The sequence below is a fragment of the Paramormyrops kingsleyae genome, chromosome 19 (genome assembly GCF_048594095.1).
Source record: "Paramormyrops kingsleyae isolate MSU_618 chromosome 19, PKINGS_0.4, whole genome shotgun sequence".
Taxonomy (NCBI): Eukaryota; Metazoa; Chordata; class Actinopteri; order Osteoglossiformes; family Mormyridae; genus Paramormyrops; species Paramormyrops kingsleyae.
This window is the reverse complement of record NC_132815.1, coordinates 1,793,958-1,819,453: the sequence shown is the minus strand read 5'-3', so window position 1 is coordinate 1,819,453 and position 25,496 is coordinate 1,793,958. Positions and strand designations below refer to the sequence as shown.

General features: G+C 52.9%; 1 protein-coding gene across 2 annotated transcripts; it reads left to right on the top strand.

Annotated features, from left to right (window-relative positions):
* LOC111844438 (protein jagged-2-like) lies at window positions 1-25,085 on the top strand. Of its 2 annotated transcripts, XM_023812911.2 has the most exons (26): window positions 1-334; window positions 921-1,241; window positions 9,620-9,674; window positions 12,485-12,739; window positions 13,034-13,088; window positions 14,984-15,114; window positions 15,207-15,326; window positions 15,676-15,789; window positions 16,070-16,183; window positions 17,412-17,525; window positions 17,830-17,876; window positions 18,018-18,191; window positions 18,314-18,470; window positions 18,567-18,731; window positions 18,815-18,928; window positions 19,011-19,124; window positions 19,327-19,440; window positions 19,528-19,644; window positions 20,204-20,231; window positions 20,611-20,696; window positions 20,997-21,110; window positions 21,822-21,937; window positions 22,063-22,314; window positions 22,426-22,557; window positions 23,620-23,767; window positions 24,194-25,085. In XM_023812911.2, exons 1-26 carry the CDS (start codon window positions 266-268, stop codon window positions 24,658-24,660), a joined length of 3,693 nt encoding a protein of 1,230 aa, XP_023668679.2. In that variant the 5' UTR covers window positions 1-265; the 3' UTR covers window positions 24,661-25,085. The 2 variants fall into 2 exon arrangements, with proteins under 2 accessions (XP_023668679.2, XP_023668680.2); XM_023812912.2 differs by lacking the exon at window positions 17,412-17,525.
* Window positions 25,086-25,496: the final 411 nt, after the last annotated feature.

Genomic DNA, 25,496 nt, shown 5'->3' with positions numbered 1-25,496 from the left:
ATCCCGAGGCTTGGGTTTAGCCGAGAAACACATCAGTTGCGGTGAAGTGATTTGACGAAGGGAGTCTCGTACGGTCGGTCTATCAGTAAATTGCTTCGGCTTTCTTAAGACGCATCTAATGTTTCTCTTGTCTTCAGAAATATAATAGGCACAGATCCCGCTTTTTAATATTTGCATGCCCCCAGAGGAGGATACGATAGCCGGTCTACGGCTGTTTTTCAGTTTTCTTTTATTATCTCTCATGATACACTAATTAATCGGAGGCATGTGGAAATTTTCAAGGATTACGAATTGGTTTTCATTAGTCTGTCTGCTGTTAACGTTACGGGCGAAGGTAAGTAGATTGCTTCTTTCAAATATCATGCAAATGTATTTAATTGATGTTTAAGTAATCGGCAGTTGTAACTTTGTGGGCGTGTAATTATTGTTTAATCGTAATTTCAACGAACTGATTTTCTTCATTCAATCACGCATCAGAACCGTCTTTGCGTGTGATGCTGAATTTTATGTCTTTGTCAAGGCTGATTTCAACACGCTTTGTATTTATTGTCATGTACCTATTAATAATTGATTCACAAATCGTTCACCAAGGCAATTCCATTTCATATGAAAACTGCTTTATGTTAATTTGAAGGTTGTTTATTTCAGCGCAATAACATTGCACTTCAGTTTTCATTGATTCAGGGCAAGTACTAGTACGCTCAGTTTATTCGACGTGAAGCCCTGCCGGTCTTGCAGCCCTTAGCCTATGCAGTGAATCGAAATCACGTTATCGATAACGCTTTGCTAAGCTGCTTCAAACATACCACCGTCGTTTGAAGAAAGAAATGATTTGATTTAAGTTTATTTGTTGTCTTCACCTGCATTTCTCCTGGAAGCGACGCGTTTAGACCTTTTTTCCATTTTAATGTTATTTATAGGTGTCCCAGTCCTCGGGCTATTTTGAGCTGCAGCTGATTACCGTTCAGAATGTATTCGGTGAGTTGTCAGACGGACAGTGCTGCGACGGCAGCAGGAACTCGGAGGATCGCGTCTGCAGCCGGGACGAGTGCGACACTTACTTCAAAGTCTGCCTGAAGGAGTACCAATCCGAAGTCACGACCAATGGCCAGTGCACCTACGGACATGGATCTACTGACGTTCTTGGTGGGAATATTATCTCCTTTAGAAGCGCCGAAAACAATCCGAATAGAATCAATGATGCTGGCCGAATCCTTATCCCATTCCAGTTCGCTTGGCCGGTGAGTGTTCATTTTCTCTGTGATCAGCATTGCACCTGTTTTCGTATATTGGCAAAACAACCAACATGTGTTATTGCTGAAGTAATTCTACATAGTACCGTGCAGTAAAGTCACGGCATACTCCTACGTACAACTGTTAAGGTGTTAAAATGTAGCAACCTGCTTTCGATATCATTCGTATGTGGTGTCAATGTAGTGCTTACAACGGAAGTCTGTAAGAAGTGTAGGATTTATTTGCTTCCTTAGGTTCGTATTGACTTGATGTGAATAAATGAGTCTTGTTAAAAAGAAAAAAATCAGGCTTAGAAATTGCTATTGTGGCGTGCCTAATAAAAGGATGTTAACACGCATATGGAGATGCATCCCGTTAGAAATGTATCTCGCGTCATTCAGGGGCCGCTTCTGCAGTGAGCGCCTAGGTTTGCTCCGGCGACTGGCTCATCACTCGCAGCCGCTAGAGGGGAGAGCCCGAGCCGCACGCGACACTTCGTCTTTGCCCCGCGGCCGCCTCGAGGCGTGCCCTTTTGGGCGTGGGTGCGCGTGCCGCCGCCCGTCTTGCCTTCGTGCGCACGCAACCGGGTATCTAATGATTAATATCAATAGTTGATCTCAACGTGACATTGCTGTTGGGGACCTTAATTGTGGTATTATGCTCATTTTAACGTCTTATTTGTGTAGCTTATTAAACGCTCTAATTGCCGTGCTTAGCTTTTCTGTTTAATTCTGTTAAATTAGTGGATGCTCTTTAACTAGAGAAATATTTAACTTGGGAGTAAAATCAACACTAGGATTTACTCCAGGCAGTACTTGACTAGACTTGTGTTGGGGCTGGGTATTATCCCACCGTCTGTGCTGCTCAACAAGAGGAAAAATTGGAGGGGACTGTGGTTTTCATAACTGAATGTACAGTACATGTACAAGGACTCGTAGGTTTGTCCCTATTTTACACAGTGCTTGTAGGAACGATGTACTGTAGCATTTACTTTAAACTCTGGACGGGTGCCCAGGAAAGCATAGTTATCTTGCATGTACTCTGTCATCTGATCGTCTGTCGACAGGGAGATTAACTATTTCGTTATTGGTAATTGAAACCCCCTTTGGGTTTTAAGTTTGCCGCTGTTCAGCACTTGGCTGATATAAAACTGGTAAACAGTTACCCTGGAGATAAGAATTTAATTTGTAACACCTAGTTTTGTGTCTTACGCCAGCTTAGGTAGGTTTGACTTTGTCGAGATGCCAAGTTATCTCCGTATAGATGTAACAGAATTGAAACTATTAAAATTGTAGTAGTTGCCAGTGTTTCCTTGGATGCTACTTTAGTAACTTTTGAATTTTACTTGTCACATAATATCGACATTAAACTATGGAGCAATCCAGCATAGATTTGCACATGGACTACTGCATTCGACTGGCAGAAAGTCTTTTCTATTGTAGATGGGAGTTTACTCTTCAAAGAGTTGGATGGCCTCTTGTCTGTGTTAATTGTGTTGAGAAATGAGGCTGTGAAATCCATACGATTGCTGCATGCTGTCATTTATATCCCATTTTGCTTGAATGGAACCAATAACTTAATGCTTTATTTTAATTTTGTCCTTGAATATCCCGAGAGCCATGAGAGTGACTTTCATAGATAAAGGGACAGAGGGAGGTAAATAATGCTTTGGGTGTCAGGAATGCATTGTGTTAGGAGTGTTATGATCATTATTTAAAAACATTAATGCAGGGGGAATTGGACATGCTAGGAGAATTGTGATGTTCAGGGCATAGCAATATTATTATACTACAAACAATATTTAACTAGAAGTGTTTCAGCAAATTTTCCATTTAACTGGTGAAATCGATATAGATGGAAACTGTTTAAATAAATAGTATTCCACTATATACATTGTTTAAAATTACAAAATGTGAAGTTTTAGGGTGTATTCCTGGACCCCAAGCAATCTGAGTTAACTTGTTGTGTGAGAGGGGCTGATTTTTCTAACGCTATGATCCCTGTTTGAGTGCCCTCTTGTGGCGGGAGGTAACTGAGACGGGCTGTGTGTTTCTGTACAGCTTTGATGGTCTCCCTTGATAGCCTGTCAGCTGAAAGGCAGACTGCCTCCTCACAGCTTGGCAAGATCTAGGCTCCACAAATGTACAGGTGAATTCTGACCGGTACGGTACCCTTGATTGCAGGAGATTTGTTGGAAAATAAAGGAGTGGAGGAAGCGAACGGCTAACTAGGGATTATTTTGCTGATGGGTGTTAAGTTTCAACCGGCACACCTTCAGCATTGGCAATAATGGCGCGATTCCCGAAATGCTGCAGCAGGTTGTGGAGGTCCCGTCTGTCCTGGGGTCGGTCTGTACTGCCTTGGCCATACGCCAGGTGCGCTGTTGGCTGGGTGTGTGTCGGGATGTTGAGAGGTAGACCTGTAGACCCGCCCTTGGTTTGCTGGGCAGTCTTTCCCCTGCTGATGGTTGTAGTGGCCTTTTTGGGGGGGGGGCACTGGATGACATCTTCACCAACCCTGATTTGGGGACTTGCTGGGTGTTGCTAGGAGATCATCTAATAGTCCTTTAGTAAACAATTATCTCCCACCTGCTCCACCCCCCCCCCCCCCCCATAGCCCCTAACTGGCGGGCTTGCAGACCTCTATGCTCTCCGTCCACCTGAGGGCCGGACCGCGTTCAAGGCCCGGAAGAGCTGCACTGTGGAGGGGGCCAGCTGGCTTCTTGCCGTGATTTAAGCTGGGGTCGCTGCCTCGGTGCCTGGTGCACCAGAGTGTGAACTGCTTCTGCCCATCTCATCTCACCCGCTCCTGTGAGCTGCTTCTGCCCATCTCATCTCACCCGCTCCTGTGAGCTGCTTCTGCCCATCTCATCTCACCCGCTCCTGTGAGCTGCTTCTGCCCATCTCATCTCACCCGCTCCTGTGAGCTGCTTCTGCCCATCTCATCTCACCCGCTCCTGTGATCTGCTTCTGCCCATCTCATCTCACCCGCTCCTGTGAGCTGCTTCTGCCCATCTCATCTCACCCGCTCCTGTGAGCTGCTTCTGCCCATCTCATCTCACCCGCTCCTGTGAGCTGCTTCTGCCCATCTCATCTCACCCGCTCCTGTGAGCTGGGAGGGAGGTTTATTTTTTTAATTGAAGCAGTAACCTGAGTGACCGGGAGCTTACCATGGGCTCCTTTACAAAGCGAAACAACGGGCCCGCCTGGGATAAGCACAAACACACACACACACACACACACACACACACACACACACACACACACACACACACACACACACACACACACACACACTAACACTGTGACTGCCTGACGCCGAGCATCGCCAACATGAGCTCACAGCATGCGGTGTTATGGGAAGTGTTTGTTACTTAGCTCTTTGTTACAGGAACAGGAAGTCTGTGCTGCTGAGGAATTTCTGGGCTGATCACCTGCCCTTCCCACACAAGGAGACAGACCATTTTTGTCTCTGAGCTCGAATGTTTTTCTCTTTCCTAAATAGGGGGCCGTTTTGCAGAGACTTTCTTCAGCCACCAAATGCACTTTGACTGCTGGACAGTTCTGTGATGGACGCACTGGATGCGTACTCTGGTCCAAGCCTGCCCTTGGGGACCTGTCCCTGGCCACATGGTTTGTCAAAGGACAAGTCTAAAATATCTCTTTTAGACTCATTAGCCTGTTTCTTTGAAAGTTGTACATCCTTTTATTGGATAATGATGCTCCCCCATCTCAACCATATCCTCTATGCTTGAGGTGTCTTTGGTTCTTCAGCCCTTCTGTCCCAATGTGGTTTCATTATTAAACCCTACTAGGGGTTCAAAGGTGGGGCATTTTGGACCGGGTTGGGAGCCCAGGGGAGTCTTTCCATCAGGTCAGATGCCCAGCTGGATCCAGACCTAGCTTGGCTAGTGCTCGTTAGCACCGACGCTAATGGCCACGCTGCCCGCCTTGCGGAGTTTGGATCGGCGGCTGCAGTAGGAGTGATCGCGCGTTACGTGAGCGCCGGAGAGGGGATTGTGTTTTGAGCAGCCTTGTGTTCCCTCGTTGTTGCCAGGAAGCCTGTTCGGTTTTGTTTCAAATTCCTGGCTCAAGTGTCTTCCTCTTGTTCCAGCATAAAGGCCTGGAGTGTACTGCAGACTGTATCTAGAGCAAACACATCCTGTAATGGACGTCCACCACTTGGGATTATTCTGCCCTCGTTGCTTTAGCCTTTGAGAGGAGTCCTCTGCCTGCTGGGGTCTTCATTTTCCTCTGTCCTCTGTCCCTAAGTGACATGCAGATTAGTGGAGCTGTTGCTAGTGCAGTAATTAAGGGTGCAGTGCAGTCGGCAGATTGCTGGTGTGGTTTCTTGAATGGCTTCTTGCTCTGGGTCTTGCCCTGGGCTTAGGGAGCCTGTGCCTTTCTCCTAGCATACAGGTTAAGGGTCCGCGTGTCCTCAACCGCGTCGGGTTCTCCTAGCATACAGGTTAAGGGTCCGCGAGTCCTCAGCCGCGTCGGGTTCTCCTAGCATACAGGTTAAGGGTCCGCGAGTGTACGTGTCTCACAATGCTGGCTCATACGGTTACAGACTGCCTTGTAGCCCCCAGTTCTTGTCTCTTATATTGCTTTTATCAGAATGATCTCCCCCCCCCCACACACACATATCCCAGGGGTGAGGAGTGATATATGTGCTCAGGTCTGTCAGCATCACGCAGCCTTTGTGGGCCATGACCGTTGTATGCAGTGGTTCCAGCATGGGTACCACGTCAGCCGTGAGAGGCTGCTCGCTAATACATGGTCATGCGACTTACTGGGTAAGAGGGGGTGGATACAGTGGGATTCTGTGGATACTGGTAGTGTACTGTGGCGTGCATGTGTGCGGGGGAGGGGAGGGGTTCACATCACACAGAGGCTGATGTGAGACGTCACTCTGAAACGGGATGGGCAAGCGGGAGGGTTGTGGTCCTGCTCGGTGCCGAGGCCCCGGTCGCTTACGAGCAGCCTTGCTCTCATCTCTGCTGGGCGGTTTCAGGATCTCGCTGGGATGTGACTGATCCCAGCAAAGCCGCCACTCAGGATAAGGAGCCTGCAGGGTTGAGGTCACAGGTCCACTTTAACTAAAGGAGGTCACTGCCTGGGCTGTTCTAGGCTGAGGCTGCCTCTGCTTCATCGGTGAGGTTCGCTCTGTTCGGGTCCCCTAGCAGTGGCGAGGACAGCGAATGCACTGAGATACGCAGGCTTGTCTCAGACGGGGGGTGGGCAGGCTGGGCTGTGGAGCTCCTTACTCCCCCCCCCCCCCCCCCCCCAGCAGGAGGCTGGAGCTGGAAGCACACGATGCCCTCCGCTTCTGAAACCGGATCGCTTTCCATTGATTAGCTCAGAATAGTCGCAGTTCAGACGCGTGGTGGTAAGCCGATCCAAAAACGTCGTTAAGGCAGGATGTTCGGTAGTTCTGACGTTTCTGTCTCCGGCACAATGGCTGCGCAAGACGGCTTTTGTCTGCTTCTTCCTGCTGGGGAATTAAACGAAAATCCCTCCCTGCAGACATGCACACCGCCTGTGAGCGTGCTTGCAGTGAATCATCGTGAATCCCACGTGAAAAACAGGGAGGTATTTTGCTTGTAGCCCCCGTGACACATGTCAGCGGGACAAGTGCTCTGTTATTGGTGGAAGGACCCGTCAATCTCCCAGGGGAGCTGTTACACAGCCTCCAGAAAGAGGTGGGCGTGCTGTTAATAACGTGTTAAATTATCCCAGCACTGCGGGGAAGAGACTGTTTGTTTATCTCAGTAAAAAGTGCAAAAACAGGTGGGGGTGTTTCGACACCTAAATGTACACAGTTGTCATGTGTGTTTATAATTTAATTTCTGGATGTAGTCGTCATGTGAAGCCTCCATTCAGCATAATAGCAAATGAGTCTCCAGGAGTCGCATTGCTGACCCGGAACTGCAGTGTTTAATCGCTCGTGATCTAGGGTGACGCAGTGATGTTCACAGATGACATATGATACCTCTTCTCCTGTTTGTTATTTATTAATTTCTGTTGCTGTACACTGTTTAACTGGGTGCTCTGAAACTCCTCATCATCCATGTTTTATCAGGTATTTGTTCATAATTGCACGCCGTGCCGCCGTCTGCTAAGGCTTCCCCAGGGCTGAAAGAGACACGACACTTAAGACTGAAAATTAAGCACCATGATAACTGCTCTCTCTGACATGTAAAGCCCCCCCTCCCTCGTCAGCACACAAGAAATCGGGGGCTGTCACATCTGCTTCCAGGGGTGTGTGGGGAAAATGGTGAGGTCGTGGCGCGCTCTGGCAGATGTGGGTCACATGACCACTGCTGGGTAAACTGTGAGTTGAGTAATAGGTCTTGCTTTGCGTATCTTGGTCATGTATGTCACAAATGTCCCCACAATGTGATTAAAAACCTGTTATTTCTATGCTATGGGAAACATTTTTATGTACAAATTTTATTTGTGACTGCATTCTGAAAATTTTAAAAATGGCAAAAGTTTTGTATTTTGCTTGGTTACTTATGGTTCAGGTTAGGGCTGGGTGGGGGTAAAGGTTATAGCCAGAGAGATGAATGGAGAGTCCCCACATTGATGTGTGTGTTTTCCTTGTTCATGATCATACTCCCAAGCTGTCGTGGTGCGGCCCTTTTCCTGCTGAGAGGCCGTTAGGATGGTTAGCTGGACGTCTGCCTCAGTGTCCTGTACCTGTTGCCCTTTTCCTGCTGAGAGGCCGTTAGGATGGTTAGCTGGACGCCTGCCTCAGTGTCCTGTCCCTGTTGCCCTTTTCCTGCTGAGAGGCCATTAGGATGGTTAGCTGGACGTCTGCCTCAGTGTCCTGTACCTGTTGCCCTTTTCCTGCTGAGAGGCCGTTAGGATGGTTAGCTGGACGCCTGCCTCAGTGTCCTGTCCCTGTTGCCCTTTTCCTGCTGAGAGGCCGTTAGGATGGTTTAGCTGGACGCCTGCCTCAGTGCCCTGTCCCTGTTGCCCTTTTGCCACTCACAGCTGTCTGGGTTTATGGGTCCATCCCCATGCACCTCCCTTTGCCTGTGACCTTGGTGACCCAGCTTTGATGACCCTTGACCTCTGACCCCTGCTCTTGCCTGGCATACTCCAGGGCCACCATTGGGTGTCAGGCTGGCCAAATCCCTGGCTCTCCAGGCTGCTGTCTGTTTTGTGGCCTATCCAGAAAGCCCCCCCCCCCACACCTGTGGCAGGCGTATGGCTCCCCACCCCCATTTTCCATTCAGCCTTCACAAAGCCCACAGTTTTGCCCCCCCCCCTTGGCCGCCTGAGACACTTAGCCATTACGAGGTGCTGCACTCTGTCTGCATCCAGCGCCCCCCCTTGGGCACGCTGGGAGTCACAAGTTGCGCGTCTGAATCATGCTTTGCCCTGGGGCCAGACGTGAACATCCAGCAATAAACCTCCATGGACCACAGATGCCCCCCCCCCCAAGGGGAAGCATGGCTGGGGGGGGGGGGAGTGTGCCGTTGCCCCGAGACTGCAGGGGGGTGTGTACTGAGCCCCCATCCCCCCCATGGGCTGCTTAGGCAGCTGTTACTTAATCCCGCTAATCGGGCAGAGCGTGTGGGAATGAGAACCCGCCCCACCATGGAGAGCGACGTGCACAGCATCACGGGCACGCCGCCTACACGCGTGTGCTGCTCACACGCAAAGGCAGCGCCGTCACGCACAGCCTCGCACGCTCGGACACCTCCCCTGGTGTAATCCTGTCCTTAAGCGACATCTTGGCCTCTCCAGAGATCAGCCCCCTCCCGCTTGTTGCCCTCGGCCTAATGGGATACCGTCACCATTAACCCCTCCCGTTTTGGCCTCCCCCCGGCACAAATATCTGCCTGACACCATCCGTCAAACTCAGGCTCTCTGCTTTATGACAGCTTATGGCCCCCCTCTTGCTGGAGGGCTCCTTTGATTATGGCGTCGTGGATTTTCCGTGTTGCTGTCACCGTGCCTGCCTCGTCCGTTCCCGCGGGATGCAGCCGCGCTGCGGGGGCTGCATGCTTCTGCGCGCTGCTCTGCGTCTCGCTCTTTAGGGCCCACGTCCCATTCCATGGCCCAGGGTGAATCTCCATGGCTTCAGGCTCCTTGTTCTATCGCTCCCCTCTGTTCCCCAGCAGCGTAAAGGTCCCTTGTCATTATCTGCTCTGGCTGTCTTACATCGACTGGGTCGTGATCATGGCCCTTACCGCCTGTCCTGCATTCGCACGTCCCACCCCCTCCAAGCTTCAGGTTTTCCCGTCGTGGTGTCATCATTGGCGGTGCTGTGGTCCACAAGCACGCAGACAGGCTGACGGGGTGGGGGTCTCGCATGCACCCGCACGCCTGCACCCGCACGCCTGCACTCACAGTCTCCTCTGCTTCTCCTCCAGCGGACGTACACTGTCATCGTGGAGGCCTGGGACTGGGACAACGGCACACACTCTGGTGAGTACGGTGGGGGCCTCTGAGAGACCCTCCCCCTCCATGTGTGTTTGATGTCTAGCTTTGCTTTTGGGTTTTTGACAGGCTGCGGTCAGGGGAAGTACAGCTTCCTGTGTTTTTTTCTTTTTTAAATGAATGGACATGGACATGTTGGGACTGTTCCGGACTTACCTAGATGAACCAGTGATTGTGGAGTCCTCTGACACTCAGGTGCACAAACGCTGACGTAGGCTTGTAGTTCTCATGCTCTCCAGACATAATAGTGCAGTAGATGGTATTTCGACGGTATTTTCCAAAGCAACACTATTCCAGTGTTTTGAAATCTTGGCAATTTTTTTAAAAATTTGCTGCGTCCTCCTGCCCCCCCCCCACCCCCACCCGCAATATGTCAGCAAACAGCAGATGTCGTCGTGGGGACCACCTAGCCCCCCACTCGGCTAATGCCACATTATACCCAAAACAGTACAATATGCCTTATTGCCATAACAGCAGCCAAGCCTACACTGGTGGCATGCCCTTGTCTGTGTGTGTTTGTACGTGTGTTTGTAGAAGCTCTACAATTAGAGTGTACGTCATCCCACAGCCCCACTGCATTCTGGGAAATTAAAGGCCAAGCAGACTTAGGATAAGGGGCCCAAGGTGAGATGATGGGAAGTGCTGCTTGCTCAGGTTAGCTGTATCTCAATGGCCATTTGATGGTGTTTCTGAGGATCATGACCACTACCCCCCCCCCCCCCATATGCGTGGAGCTTTGATCTGATTGGATGGTCACCGTGGAGATTCGATCTGATTGGCTGGTCATCAGACTCCCAAGATGCATGGCGGCTCCGCATGTGGAGCCAGCGCGAGGTCACCGCATCCTGTTTTCCGCTGGCCCCCCCACCGCGGGCTGCTCGATTTAGGCTTTTGTTTTGCCATGACAGCGGGACACCTGAGGAATCGGAAGGTGTTTGTTTGAGAACGTGGGCCTGAAATATCCTCCAAGGATGAGGTCCTGGGGATGTTATCATGGCGGAGTCTGGTCACGTCACTGAGCGCATGACCGGCGACCGGAGGCTTAACTCGCCCTTTGTTGCAGGTCGATACACGTCGCAGATGCCTTGGTACCAGTTCTCTGCTGAATCACTGGCACAAATCCCTCAGTGGTCGTCTGATAGCATCAAAGTGCTGTACGTTACTCAGAGCTCCTGTCAATTTCAATTTAATTTTATATACTGCCTTTCACAACTGAGTCACCCCAAGGCACTCTTAGCGTGGGTGTGTTGTGATACATTACAACATTATTAAGACAGAATACTACAAAAACAAGGAAAATTGTTTGTAGCATCTTCTAATTGCCTTTATAATTGGGAGATCAGGAGCAGACGGCTTCCGAATGACTCTTACATGTAGTAAGAGAGTCACCACACCATCTGTATGGGTGCAGATGGTGTTCGTCACCAAATCCAGTGACCCACTTGTGGGATCACGCTTCCAGAGCGAAAACGGCGGCAAGTTCCTACAGCCCCGACGTGATTCTGAGTATAAGACGCTAATGTGCCGGATTGTAATGCGTCAGCCGATGGGGCTGTTCAGCTCGCCGCCCACTACTATTACACGGGCTTTACAAACTTCTCCTCCTGTTTGTAGGGCTCCCTGTCTGAAGATGAACCTCACTGGCCTGTTTACCTGCCTCTATGTGCCTCTGAGGCAGCTTAGCTAGAGGGCTACCTCACTGCCTCAAATGAGGAAACCCTAATGTCTGCCATTATCGCCGCTGTAAATGACTCGCAGCGTCACTACAGGTTATAGCTGTTCCAGTGTCTGTCCCAGTGGGATTTAATGTGTCTGATTTGATGCGTTGTTGCCACATTGCTAAGCAGCAAGTCCCTTAGACTCCCGCAGAGACAGACGTGGATCCTGTTCGCATAGAGGAAGGTGAGAATGAGTTCCTCAGTGTATAGGATGCATGCAGCTGTGTGAGTTGGGGTGTTTCCCCATTAATGGAGCAAAGTATTTGTTTTACTGACTGTGCTTTGCACAGGGTAAAAGCCTCACAGCCAACCCCAGGGAAGAGGAAAAAAACAAAGACTCACAGCCTCGTTAAACCGCTAATTAGCAGCCGCTCGCAATGGCCCACTTCCCGTTTCTGCCGGCGACGCTACCCTGTCACATGACCAGTGGTTGGTCAGAGCCCCCCTCCCCGGCCGGCGGGGACTCAGGAAGGAGGCTGCCGGGCCTTGTTTACTGGTCAGGAAGGCCCCGGGACGGGTTCCTGTTTAGACCCAGAATGGGGGATGGGGGGGGGCGCATTGTTCTTTATCAGGCAGCGGCAGTCTATTTCTGTGGGCACTTGGGGAGAGCGTGCACTGAGGAAATCGCAGACCCCCTCGTCCGCATCGCGATCCTGTGCCGGCTCCGATTTTAAACTGAAAGGAGCCCCCTTTCTGGCTTTCCCAGCCAGGGGGCCCCGGTCCACAGGGGCAGCTGGGAGATGGAGCTCCCGCTATCTCTGTTTCTACCTGTGGCTGGTCAGGCGGGGGGGAGGTGGTGGCAGGACTGTGTGAGGGTGACGAAGGGCTTCCCCTCTCCTATCATCTTCATCTGCTGGATATCATCTAGGGTGTGTTTGAGATGAAGTTTCCTACACACCCTTTTCTCTGTGTGCTAACAAGGTGCAAAGAGGCTGGTGGTGAGCATCCCCCCCCCCCGGGAGACCGGCCGTCCTCCAGCATCGTTACTGTAACGAGTTTTCAGGCTGCCTCTGGCGGACGCGGCCTGCGGGGGCGGGGGGAGCGCGGGTGGAAGCAGCTGACACTTCCCTTCCGTTCCAGGCGGGGGCCTCCTGATTGAGCAGAGTATCCACACGGGCATGGTGAACCCCGGCGACGAGTGGCAGTACATCAGGCACACCGGCGCCACGGCAACCCTGCAGTATCGATTGCGCGTCCGCTGCGACCTCCACTACTATGGAAACAAGTGCAACAAGCAGTGCCGGCCGAGGGACGACTACTTCGGGCACTACGTGTGCGACCAGTTTGGCAACACAGGCTGCCTGGAGGGCTGGATGGGGCCAGAGTGCCTGATAGGTGAGAGGGCGTGGCCTGGAGGTTGTGGGTGTGTCCTGAGGTGGGTGGGGCTAGAGGTCTGCGGTATAGAGGGTGTGGTCTGGGAATGGTTGGGGCCAAAGGGCAGACAGGGCAATCTATGATGTGGTCTGGTGGTCTATGGGGATAAGGGGTGTGGCTTTGGGAGGGGTGGAGCTACTGGGTATGGCCTGTAGACCCATAACTGAGGGCATAATCATCTAGAGGGTGTTACAAAGACTGTATTAGGAAGGAAAACTAAACAAGCTTTTTTCCTCTTTCCTCACCTTTTCCCAGCCATCTGCAAGCAAGGCTGCAACCACGGCACCTGCAAAGTCCCCGGCGAGTGCAGGTAAGGGCTCCCGCCTGTGTGGCATCTGTGTGCTCATGTGCTGCTCAGCCTACATCAGCTGTACTAGACCTTTTCTTTGGGCTGTATTTTATCAGCTAATCGGTTGCTTTGCCTGACTGTTGGATGCCGAGGGTGGATGCTGTCCCTATTTTCTCTCTTAGTTCGTCTCTGTCCTTCTGGAATAACCCTGTCTTTCCTCGGTCAATGTTTGTTCTGGGCCAAGCTCCACCCATTTTGGTCACATCAGCTGGGCATGTTTTTTGTGTAGTGAGTCCCAGCTTAGGAGTGTGGGTGAGCCGCTCTCCCCTGTGACGGGAAGGGCTGTGATTATGTGCCCTTTTACACCTGTCATTACGGTAAGGTGACCGGCATGACTGTAGAAGCTCTGCCAGCAGCGCTAACGGGAAGAGCTGGGAGCTTGCCATGCGGTCAGGGCCATTAGCAGTTAGCGTAGCCTGAGAGAAGGGAAGGATATAGACGTGCCACTTAAGAGCTGCGCCGGCATGCCGTCAGGCCCGTTGGGTAATAGTCAGCACATTTAGTGTTGCCTTAAATTGCTCCAATAATATACTCAGGTGTGTGGTTGTATGCCTCTCCAGATAGTTAAATGTGTTAAGCAAACAAGTCATTGAACCCAAATGAGGCAGAAAAGGGACTTTGTTCAGTAAAAACTGTACTGTAGGGAGCAGATTTGCTAAATGCTGCCTTTTAGCAGTAGCCTTCACCGGTCTAAGCTGTGAAAAGCAGTGGAAACGATGTGATAAGCTTAAGGGATGTATTTCATTTCTCAAAGTCTATGAACTAGCAACCTTGGTGTTACCATGTCCAAGAGAGGGAATGAAATATCCCTTCTGGGGTTGTGTAGTTCAGCTTTGAAGTAGGTGGGGGTGTTGCTGCGGCAGGGGGGGTCTCGGAGACCCCGGCGGCAGTGTGGCGGTAGACGGGGTGGGCAGAGAGGGGTGGGCTGTCCAGAAGGACAGGGACTGCAGTGCTGGATGATTCACAAGGACTCTGCTCCTCGAGGTTTGTAGCTGTGATTGATTTGCTGCATTTTTCAATGAAAGCGTATTTAATCGATGATGCCTTGTTGATGGGCGATTCTTTATCAGGCTGTTTCACACAGTTTCACAAAGACCTGGTAAGTGTTGGCGTGTTTATAGATCCCCGACTTGTATGCAAAACCCTGAGGAAGGGACCTGCCTCAACACCGGATTCGACGTTTGCTAAGGCATGAGCGTCTTTTGAAGGTGCCAAACCCGCCACATAACGGCCTTTTACATACAAGCCCCTCTCATCCATCCCAGGACTTCTGCATCCAGGCCCAACATTGGGTTCTTTCACGGACATGGACAGACTTCCGGTCTCGTTCTTGAGCAGTGCTCTGATAAATATGATCAACTCCATATCTTGAGGTCTGCACCTGGGTCATGTGACCCATGCTTGAGATGTGAAACCAGCAGTCCCCATGGTGATGATCAGGCTCTGTTTAACTTCCTGCCTAACATGAATATGCTAAATCCACCTCTGGGGATTGTGGGTCTCTCGCGTGAGTCCATGGGCTCAAAACCGCTCCCAGTAACAGGAGGGACTTTCTTGAGATTGGTTGGACTGGTGATGTGTTTCCGGGGCATGGATCTGACTGTACAGATTTCCTCGCACACATCTGTCCTTGAAATAGCAGTGGCGATACCAGCGAGCCCATTGGATAACCCTGCACTGCCTAGCTGGTTGCACCCTGCTCAGATAGCAGAGTGGTAATGTGAGCGTGCTGATTGGCCAGCCCTTCCCTGGTAACTGCCCCCTTGCTGTAAGGTTCACCCTCTCACACCCCCTCCTTCCTGAAGTCGCCCTGACTACCTTGGCTTGTTGATGAGCTCCGCCCTTGTGGTTTCCAGGTGTAACTACGGCTGGCAGGGGCCATTCTGTGACGAGTGTCTCCCGCACCCGGGCTGCGTCCATGGGACCTGCGTCAAGCCTTGGCAGTGCAGCTGTGAGAAGAACTGGGGAGGACTTCTGTGCAACAAAGGTTAGCCCCCCCCCCCAGCCTGGCCCTGAGGCTGGCTGCTGCTTGGTGGAAGCGTGAGATGAGTACTAAAGTGTGTTAATACGTGTGTCCAGATCTGAACTACTGTGGCAGCCACCAGCCCTGTGTCAATGGCGGGACGTGCATGAACACAGAGCCTGATGAGTACAGATGTGCCTGTCCTGATGGCTACTCGGGCAAGAACTGCCACATCGGTCAGTAGACTCATTGGTTCCGTGCTCTTGAATCACCTGCCCCGCCCATCACGGCCACGCCCCTGTGTCACACCCCTGCACCTCTCCATCCCTCCTACCGGCGGAGCAGCTCCTCTCCTCCAATCAGGATCTCCTACCTGCCCCGCCCATCACAGCCACGCCCCTGTGTCACACCCCTGCACCTCTCCATCCCTCCTACCGGCGAAGCAGCTCCTCTCCTCCAATCAGGATCTCCTACCTGCCCCGCCCATCACAGACATGCCCACTTCACACACCCCCCGCACCTCTCCGTCCGTCCTAAGCGGCTCCGTCTTCCTTCGTACCCTAACCCTAACCCTCTCTCCTCCAGCTGAACACGCCTGTGTGTCCAATCCCTGTGCCAATGGGGCCACTTGTCATGAAGTGTCGACCGGCTTCGAATGTCAGTGCCCCCCCGGCTGGTCTGGGCCCACCTGTGCCAAAGGTGAGCCCCTGGTTGCGGCCCCCGTGCTCTGCCCACCCCCTCTCCCCGGCATGTCTTGCGGTGCCGTACTCTGGGTGTCCTCTCACCTTGGCGAGCGCTGACCTGCCCAGAGTACTGTAACGTAGTGAGGTATCTGTGTTCTGCGATCTGGCCTTGAACCAGGAGCCCTGCCAGGTGGTGCTGGTGAGAGTAGTAGCTGGTGGTGCAGTAGTGGCTGTGGATGCCTGTGCCAACCAGTAACGGCCTCCTGTCCCCCCCACCCCCCTCCCCCCTCCCCCAGACATGGACGAGTGCTCCTCCAGTCCCTGCTCCAACGGTGGGACATGCATCGATCGGGACAACGGCTTTGAGTGCCTCTGCCCCCCGCAGTGGGCGGGGCTCACCTGCCAGATCGGTGAGTGCAGAAGATGGGGGGGTGGCAGATCGCTGAGCGCAGTGGACGCTGAGCACTGGCTCCCTGCACCCTGCCCTGACGTCTGGGGGGTGGGGGGCTGCGTGTGTAGACAGTGGGCCTACTCTCCATCCCTACACCCTGCCCTGACGTCTGGGGGGTGGGGGGGTGCGTGTGTGGGCTCCCCTTTCCCACAGGGCTCTGATGCTCCTCTGTAATGTGAGCCGGGTGACTGCAGTTAAGTTCTAAATAATTCAGGCCTGACAACTGCAAGCCACCGCTCTAATTTTAGCCAGCCGGCTGACTATGTAGGGCTGGAGGGGGCAGTTGTTTTTGTACCTCCCCCCCCGGGAAGTACAGTGTCTTGAGGCACATGAACATGAAGCCTCTTGGCCCAGCAGCTATACTGCTTTGTGTGTTTTTTTTTTTTTTTGCTGAGCTCTTTAATGATGCAGGTCGTCTGAATGAATCCTTACCAGACATGCTGCTCTCTTGCCATGGTCCTCAGAGGCTCTGCTCTGGCTGGAGTCCCTCCGCCGCTCTGGCCGGCGTGTCTGTCACCTGCCCGCCTCCGTAACACCTTTACAGCTGCAGCTCGCTGATCAGCTCAGCCAGCGCTGATGCAATGTCCCCGTCTGCTCAATGACATTTGCACATCCGCTGTTCCTCCCCCGTTCAGAGGGATGGTCTCTCTTCTGGGTCGGGTGCGGCTCAGTGGGTCAGGATGCTGTGTCTAAAGGTCACTGGTTCGAATCCCAGGGTCGGCAGCGTGATTTTACCATCGGACCTTAGAGCAAGGCCCTCGATCCCTAATTACTTGAGCAATTTTCTGACCCTGCTTTGTCTGGAAAATGTACATCACTTTTATAGATAAAATAAAAATAGAACTGTTCATGTTAAAAAAAATCCCCTAATTAGGATTTATACACACACGCTTCCCGGGTGCGGAGAAGCCTGGAGTCTCGACTGCCACACGTCCATGTACTTGGGCACGATCAGTCGCTTCGCTGGAGCTGGGAGATCACATGACTTGGGCCCTTTCTCAGTTATTGGTGGCGGGACTTTTTCTCAGGTGTCTCTCTGTGTCCATCTCTCTCCCCTTCTCCCTCTCTTTCTGTCCCCCTCTCTCTCTCCCCTTCTCTCTCTCTTTCTGTCCCCCTCTCTCTCTCCCCTTCTCCCTCTCTCTCTCTCTCTGTCCCCTCGTGACTTGCTTGCCTTCCGCACTTCACAGATGCTAATGAGTGTTTGCGGAGGCCGTGCCGTCACGCCCACTCGTGTAAAAACCTGATTGGCAGTTATCACTGCAACTGCCAGCGTGGATGGGCCGGACGCAACTGTGACATCAGTCAGTACCCCGCGCGACTTCACTACCCCGCGCTGCCATCTCGCTCGCGGCTGCCAGCTGGCCCCGCCCACACCGCTGGTCCTCTGTGCCGAGAGCACAGGCTTGCGTGCCCCTGCCCACTCACCCCATGCCACCCCCTCGCTGGTGTCTCCACCACCACCGCATGCCACTGAACCGGCCGCTTTTGCCCATGGTGGCCACACTAACTGGGCATCTGTCCCATAACCTCGGCTTGCATCCTGACTAGCAGTGTCAGAATCCATATGATGTGCATTTTTAACCCCCCGTCCCCCCCACCCCACAGAGATGAACGCCTGCCGTGGACAGTGCCTGAACGGAGCTACGTGTAAGGTAGGCTTTTAGCCTGAGTAGGATAGGTAGGCTGTGATCCTGCTAGAAATAGTTAATCTGTTATTTTGGTTACCCATAATGCACCTGGGAATGCCCGAGGGAGCAGACCCTGAGTGACTGACGTTGGCTCTGCCTTCGCAGAAGGAGGCCGGTGCCTACCGCTGTCTGTGCCCGCCTGGCTTCATGGGCCAGCGCTGTGAGGTCCAGCAGGCCGCGTGTGCCAGCAGCCCATGCCAGCACGGGGGCCAGTGTCACCCCCTGCAGGACAGCTTCATGTGCTCGTGCCCACTGGGGTACTCGGGCACCTTCTGTGAGGTGAGCTGGGGTTCGCCGTTTGTGCAGGGTGACTCTAGGCTTTCCTTGGAGCGACTCCTCTGCGTTTACGGTGTCCTGCTTGGCTGTTTTAATACCAGACCTGCACCTTGCCGCCTTCGCAGGTGAAGCACAACACGGACCCCTGCAAGCCCAGTCCCTGTCAGAATAAGGCCCCCTGCCATGCCCTCGATGGGGGCTACTACTGCGCCTGTCCCAGCGAATACGAGGGGAAGAACTGCACCCACCTGAAGGACCCCTGCAAGGCCACTGCCTGCGAAGGTTTGCTGCATCACCGGGTGCTGTAGGTGTCCCTTGCAGTGCCTGCCTCCACAACGGTACATTTGTACATTTATACATTTTTTTCCCTATCTCCAGTGATTGACAGCTGCACCATCGCCGTGGCGACAAACTCCACAGAGGAGGGCACGCTTCGCATTCTGTCCAATGTGTGCGGGCCCAACGGGCACTGCGTGGGGCAGCCTGGCGGCGGATTTTCCTGCGCCTGCAAGCCTGGCTTCAGTGGCATCTACTGCCATGAGAGTATGTCCCCCACCCCCCAGGCTAAGCATAAGGTGTCCGCTCCCCTGCTCAGACTCATTGTCTGCCCCCACCCCCATCCGCAGACATCAATGACTGCGCGTCCAGCCCCTGCCAGAACGGCGGCACCTGCGTCGATGGCGTCGGCTCCTTCCAGTGCTTCTGCGCCGACGGCTGGAAGGGCGCGCTTTGTACCTTTGGTGAGTCGCCCCTCCCTCATCCATGCACCCCCCCCCCACCCCAGCCATTACCTCCCAGCTCTAACCCCCCCTCCCCCTCCAGACGTGAACGAGTGCAGCTGCAATCCCTGTAAGAATGGTGGTCACTGTGTCGACCTGGTGAACGACTTCTACTGCGAGTGTGACGGCGGCTGGAAGGGCAAGACCTGCCACTCACGTGAGTGCCCCTCCCCCGCCGTCGCTCTGACTTCTCCCCGCCCCCCCGTCTTCCATGCCTGACTCTCCTCGTCCACCTCCCCAGTCTGTGCCTTATGTATTTTCACCCTGGTTTGACTCTCCCCGTCCCTCCAACCCGTGGCCTGTGTGTTTTCGCCCCCACCTAAGTACACCCCCCCCCCCCTCTCCACCCCCCCTCACAGGTGAAAGCCAGTGTGATGCCACCACCTGCAGCAACGGTGGCACCTGCTACGACCATGGAGACGCTTTCCGCTGCGCCTGCCCCCCCGGCTGGGGGGGGCTCACCTGCAACACAGGTTAGTTCCCGGGCATGCTGGGAGCGTTCCAGTGGGGAGGGACTCGTGTCGGACATATCTAACTCCACCCCCCCTATCCCGTTTCAGCTAAAAACAGCACGTGTGCCTCGAACCCGTGCAAGAACGGCGCCACCTGCGTGGGAGGCAGCGAGGCCTTCACCTGTATCTGCAAGGACGGCTGGGAGGGCACCACCTGTGCACTGAGTAAGGCCGCCTTCCGGACCCTTCTGCAGGATTCCAGCCCTCAGCCGCAGCGGCATGTAGCAAGACAAGGGAGGTCACAAGCTGGGGGGCTCGATCTATGAATTTTCACCAGCAGATATGGGGGGGTGTTATTCCATGTGCAGAAGATGCTTCCCTGGTAGATGCAGAGGAGATACACTCCACTCTGCTGGAGGTGTCCAGGTTTCAGGCTCCTGGGGGGACGTCACAGTCCCCCCGTTAAGCAGAACGCCTGAATCTGCACTTTATTAATGTCTGAAAGCCCTGCGTGTGTCTGACTGGTCAGGAAACGTATCGCTGAAACGCGTCAGGCAGAGACCCCCAAAAACAGCGAAGCAGAAATCCCGGCTACGCTGACGACGTCAGCGGCGCCCACGCGAGCAGAGTAACACACTCCAGCTGGATCCGGGGTTACGCATCGGAGCTGCCATCAGCGTATTCCGGCGCCCCGGCCCGCCGCTCGGATGTGCCGCTGCCCGCTCGCGTTTCCTGTGCACAGGGCAGGTTGTAATTACATCTTGTTTTCCACTTTCCCCCACAGACACGAACGACTGTAACCCTCACCCCTGGTAAGTAAAGCTCTCGGTTAGTGGCCTCTCTGACCCCCCCCTGCCCCCCCCCATAGTACCCCTTCCTTTTGGTGGGATGGCTATACCCACTCCATGCTGCCTGGAGACACTGGAGATGTTCCTGAATCAAATTTAAATCTTCCGGTTTGGGAAGTAAACTTTAATCACTTGGCGGGGGGTGTCTGACTTAATAGGACTCGGTCAAAGGCTTAAATTGGGTCTCTTTATGAGTGTGGGGGGTATTTTTGAAAGCCTGGATGTGTTGGGGCACGTATGAGCATGTGAAAGCTCAGTAATCATCATTCATGTGGGAGTGTACTAGCGGGATGGAGTCTGGGGGAGGGACACTGTAAATACACACTTTTGTCTCATCCCACAGTTACAATGGTGGCATCTGTGTGGACGGAGTGAACTGGTTCCGCTGCGAATGTGCCCCTGGATTTGCCGGCCCTGACTGTCGCATCAGTGAGTCCCGAACCTTTGACCTTTGACCCCTGCACCCCAGCAGTGGCTGGCCTTGGACCTGCAGACCACATGGATGAGTTACTATTGTTTAAGTGATAAGCGTAGTCAGATCCACCAGTCAGACCTTGTAGTTTTAGTCCTCTGTGAACGTGCACAGTAATTTGAGGCTTGCAGGTGGATCCCACCACAGACAGTGGTGTGGCTGCCAAACTTGCCCGTGAGAAAGGAGCACGGCTTCCACCACCACTGTAACCAGGACCTGAGCCTCTCTCTCTCTCTCTCCCATCTCCTCTGGCCCAGACATTGACGAATGCCAGTCCTCGCCTTGCAGTCACGGCGCCACCTGTGTGGATGAGATTAACGGCTTCCGCTGTGTGTGTCCCCCTGGCCAGATGGGGCCTCGTTGTCAGGAGTGTGAGTAACAGCAACTTCCTCACGGTCAGGATAGCCCCATTCTGTCACTTTAGGTTTCAGCAGGTGGGATGTGGTCTCAGGCTGAGGGTCCTCACGGTCAGGATAGCCCCATTCTGTCACCTTAGGTTTCAGCAGGTGGGATGTGGTCTCAGGCTGAGCGTCCTCACGGTCAGGATAGCCCCATTCTGTCACTTTAGGTTTCAGCAGGTGGGATGTGGTCTCAGGCTGAGGGTCCTCACGGTCAGGATAGCCCCATTCTGTCACGTTAGGTTTCAGCAGGTGGGATGTGGTCTCAGGCTGAGCGTCCTCACAGTCAGGATAGCCCCATTCTGTCACGTTAGGTTTCAGCAGGTGGGATGTGGTCTCAGGCTGAGGGTCCTCACGGTCAGGATAGCCCCATTCTGTCACCTTAGGTTTCAGCAGGTGGGATGTGGTCTCAGGCTGAGCGTCCTCACATTCAGGATAGCCCCATTCTGTCACCTTAGGTTTCAGCAGGTGGGATGTGGTCTCAGGCTGAGCGTCCTCACGGTCAGGATAGCCCCATTCTGTCACCTTAGGTTTCAGCAGGTGGGATGTGGTCTCAGGCAGAGGGTCCTCACAGATTGCCCAATACCAGAATTTGATCTATTTACCTGCACAGGGGTAGGATTGGGCAGGCGGTTCTTTTCATGCGCTGCCACAGATCACCCGACCTCTGGTTTCCCTGTGCAGTCGCAGGTTTCGGGAATGCGTGCCACTATGCGGGACTGCAGATCCCCCATGGCAGTCAGTGGGACCAAGACTGCAATACCTGCCAGTGCACTGACGGCAACTTGGAGTGTACCAAGGTACGGCCACGCCCCTAGTGCTGCTGCAGCTACGTGTTAGTCACAAGTCAGCCATGATGTGTGACGTGCATCGGCGTGACCACATCCTGCATTCCTCTGTTCCAACGGCGGCTACCTCTGTGCAGGTGCTCTGTGGGCGTCGGCTGTGTCTCCTCCATGAGAATTCGGGTCAGGACCGGTCCCCCTGCCCTGGGGACCGACCCTGTCAGGAGCATCACTTCCTCACCTGCTTCTCTCCGCCCTGCCACCGCTGGGGCGTGTGTGCCCAGCCTGACGTCCCCATCCCACTGCGCAGCAAGTGTGAGCCCAACAGCGGCTACCTGGACAACAGCTGTGCCAGGATCACGCTCATCTTCAACAAGAACAAGGTGCCCCTGGTGAGCTCTCGTCCCGGGATGCGTATGCGAGAGGCGCTCGCTGCTCCATGGTGTGATCGACCAGCTGGAGTCGCATATGGTGATGCGCAGGATTGGGTCTGTCCTCTGCAGGGCACCACAGTGGAGAACGTCTGCTCAGAGCTGAGGTACCTGTCGGCCACCCGCGCTCTAGCCAAAGACCACAACCTGCTGCTGCTGTGTGACCTCTCGCCCGGCAATCCTGACGCAGTGGAGGTGGCCGTTGTGAGTATCCACCCCTCCCCACCTGTTTCCACGCGAATCTGAAGAGGGTGTCTTAACACGCATCTTTATTTGGGTGTTGCGTAACTTGGAGGAAGAACCATATTTAATTGGCAGGCGCACTTATTTGCTCAGGTATGGAATCTGAACTGAATTTTAATTAAATTTTCGCACATGTAGCTCAGCAGCTGTGAGTCCAGATTAAGGCCTGCAGAGTCCTGTCCTGCCTGCTGTGCTTCTGCCGTTCACATTTGACCCAGAGCGAACACACTTGGGTTTAAAGCATTTCCTCCCCATAGTGCTCGTCTGCTTTGACCTTGTAACCCACTGATACTGCTTGTGTGTCAAAGACAGTTTCTAACATTTAGGCTGAAAATGAGCAAGAATTAATTGGCTGAGTTGTTGTCCAGATCTCTTGATCAGTATATAATGAGTTTTATTTTATGAATAATGAGGAGGATGATGTTATTTAATGGTTCTTTCTGTTAATTTGCTTTTGCACTTGCATAGGAGTGGCAGGTGGGAGTTTGTGTGTATTTCTGTATATGAACCACTGGTTACACAAATGAAGTTGTAGTTTGGCTACTGCATAAACCCAGATCATCATTTAAGCTAACAATCCAGTTTTGGTTGTTCGGTGATATGTTCTTAACCTCTGGAAAAAAATCAAAAATGGGACATGAAGTTGGGACAAATAGTTTTTATACGTTTTCAGCTGAGAGGGAGTTTTTGTGTGTGTTGCTGGTAGAATAAGGGATTCTTGCATTTAGCTTCTCTGCAGTATCTCAGTACCCTGTCTGCGGCGGCACAGCCTGCAGATGTAAATATCCCGGGATTGAGAGGGGGGAAGCTTGCTGATTGGTAGATAACAGGGGGACTGAGGACCACCTACATGTGATGCCAATTCGTCACCCCTTGTCCTACCTGAACATTGGAAGCAGCTAGTCCTTTAGCTGTGGGGTGTAGTCTTAAAGTAACCCCCCCGTCGTGATCCCCTGTAATACGCTGCCACCACTTTGTTCGTACCCATGGTGGCCATCTTGTGACACCACGCCCCTTCTCCAGTCCTTCCAGCAGGATGACGTGGACCATCGTTTGATCCAGGAGGCAGCCGGCGCCATCGTCGGCTCGCTGTCCAAGCGGCACAACAGCAGCCTCATGCTGGCCGTCATCGAGGTCAAAGTTGAGACGCAGGTCTTGCCCAAATTGGCAGGTGAGTGGGGAGCCAATTGGATCAGTGGGAGGGGCTACGTCTGCCAATCGTGACTCCATGCACGATGCTGCCTTCTCCCATGGCAGGATTGTGTTCTGGAGCCGCCTTTGTTAAATAAGCGATCCGATAATTTGATATGCCTGTAGTAGACCGCTGACTGACACACACTGGGAGAAGATGTGTATGATCATCGTTTATGTCCGTGTAGGCAGTAGTATTGTTTACCTTTCTAAACGAGTCGAGCAGTCTTGTCTGCAGCCTGTCGGCCATAGAGAATTCCATTTCTGAATACTCTTTCTTGTCTGTCTATATGAGTGCGAACCTGCTTCCATGTAGACTGTGACCAGAATTCATATGAGTCACTCCAGCCAATGGGCTATGCAGCACGGCCCATAGTGTGTTCTGATTGACTGTCCCCCTGAGCAGACTACCTGGTGCCAGTCGTGTGCGCATTCTTCTGCGTGCTGTCATTCTCCTGCCTGGTGGTCTGCGTCTGGTGGACACGCAAGCGGAGGAAAGAGCGGGAGAGGCGGCAGCCAACAGCGCTGGACGAGAACATCAACAACCAGTGGGAGGCGCTACGGCCCATAGTGCGGCAGCAGCTCAAGGACAACAAGGAGGCGGAGAAGGAGTGCAGGAAGCTCATGCCCTCCCCTGACAGGACTTGCGACGAGGAGGAGGAGGAGGAAGAGGAAGAGGGCAATGGGCCAGTCACCGTAGAGTTGGACAAGTATCCCGGGCAGCATGTGCACCCCAGGACTGCACCCCTGGTGTGCACCACACGCAGCTCTGCCCATAAGCAGGCTTACGTGGCACTCAGCCCCAAAGACAACCGCTGGAAGAACGTCAACCGCACCAGCATCAGCGAGAATCTCAAAGAGCAGAGCGTATGAAGGCCCGGGGAGAACTACCACGCCATCGCTGGGTCGGGGAGAACCACCACGCCATCGCCGGGTCGGGCAGAACCACCACGCCATCGCCGGGTCGGGGAGAACCACCACGCCATCGCCGGGCCCCTGGCTCACGTCCGTGTTTCACTTTTTGTAAACGATTTATGGCTCAGAGATGGAGCCCAGATTTTTTTTTTTTTGTATTATTCGCTTTGTTTTTATGTAAGGATGAGACTAATTTTTTCTTAATTTGAAGTTAAAGGAAACCTAAGTTTGCCCAAGTACAGTTATGACTGAAGCAGGGCCGAGATTAATGGATTACACAAGTAAAAGAAGAGAACGATGGACATTTTTTTTTCTTTGGGGAAGTGCGGATTATGGCTGAGTGGCAAATGAGATTTTTACGATTCTCCAGAACGGCGGCAGGGGCTGGGGGGGGGGGGGGGGGTAGAGTGGGGGGAGAGACTAACACTAACATGGTTCTTCAAGGACTGTAACAGACTTCTGGAAAGGTGTGGGGCACCTTCCCTCTGAAGTGGCCTTGTTTTGTTTGTTTTTTGTCTCCAACTGGCCAGGATTTCAGTGTTTGTGTTGCTAAGTGCCTCCTGGGGAACCTGATTTTTGTCCCTGTAATCAAGGAAAAGAGACAGGCAACAGTTTTTTTTGTTTGTTTTTTTTTATTTTTATTTTCCGACCACCGAAGAGGTTTTTGACAAAAGATATACCTTCTCTTTGTATATATGTATATAATAAAGGAATCGCTGTGTATATTTGAATTTAGTAACTTAAGTCACTTTTTTATTATTTTTATTATTATTTTTACAATGCCATTCCTTTTA

What these genes read in the sequence shown, in the direction of transcription:
- LOC111844438 (XM_023812911.2), top strand. Translation starts at nt 266, where the DNA reads ATGTGGAAATTTTCAAGGATTACGAATTGGTTTTCATTAGTCTGTCTG. An exon ending in CATTCCAGTTCGCTTGGCCG is followed by an intron (nt 1,242 to 9,619) that starts GTGAGTGTTCAT and finishes CTTCTCCTCCAG; the next exon opens with CGGACGTACACTGTCATCGT. An exon ending in GGACAACGGCACACACTCTG is followed by an intron (nt 9,675 to 12,484) that starts GTGAGTACGGTG and finishes CTTCCGTTCCAG; the next exon opens with GCGGGGGCCTCCTGATTGAG.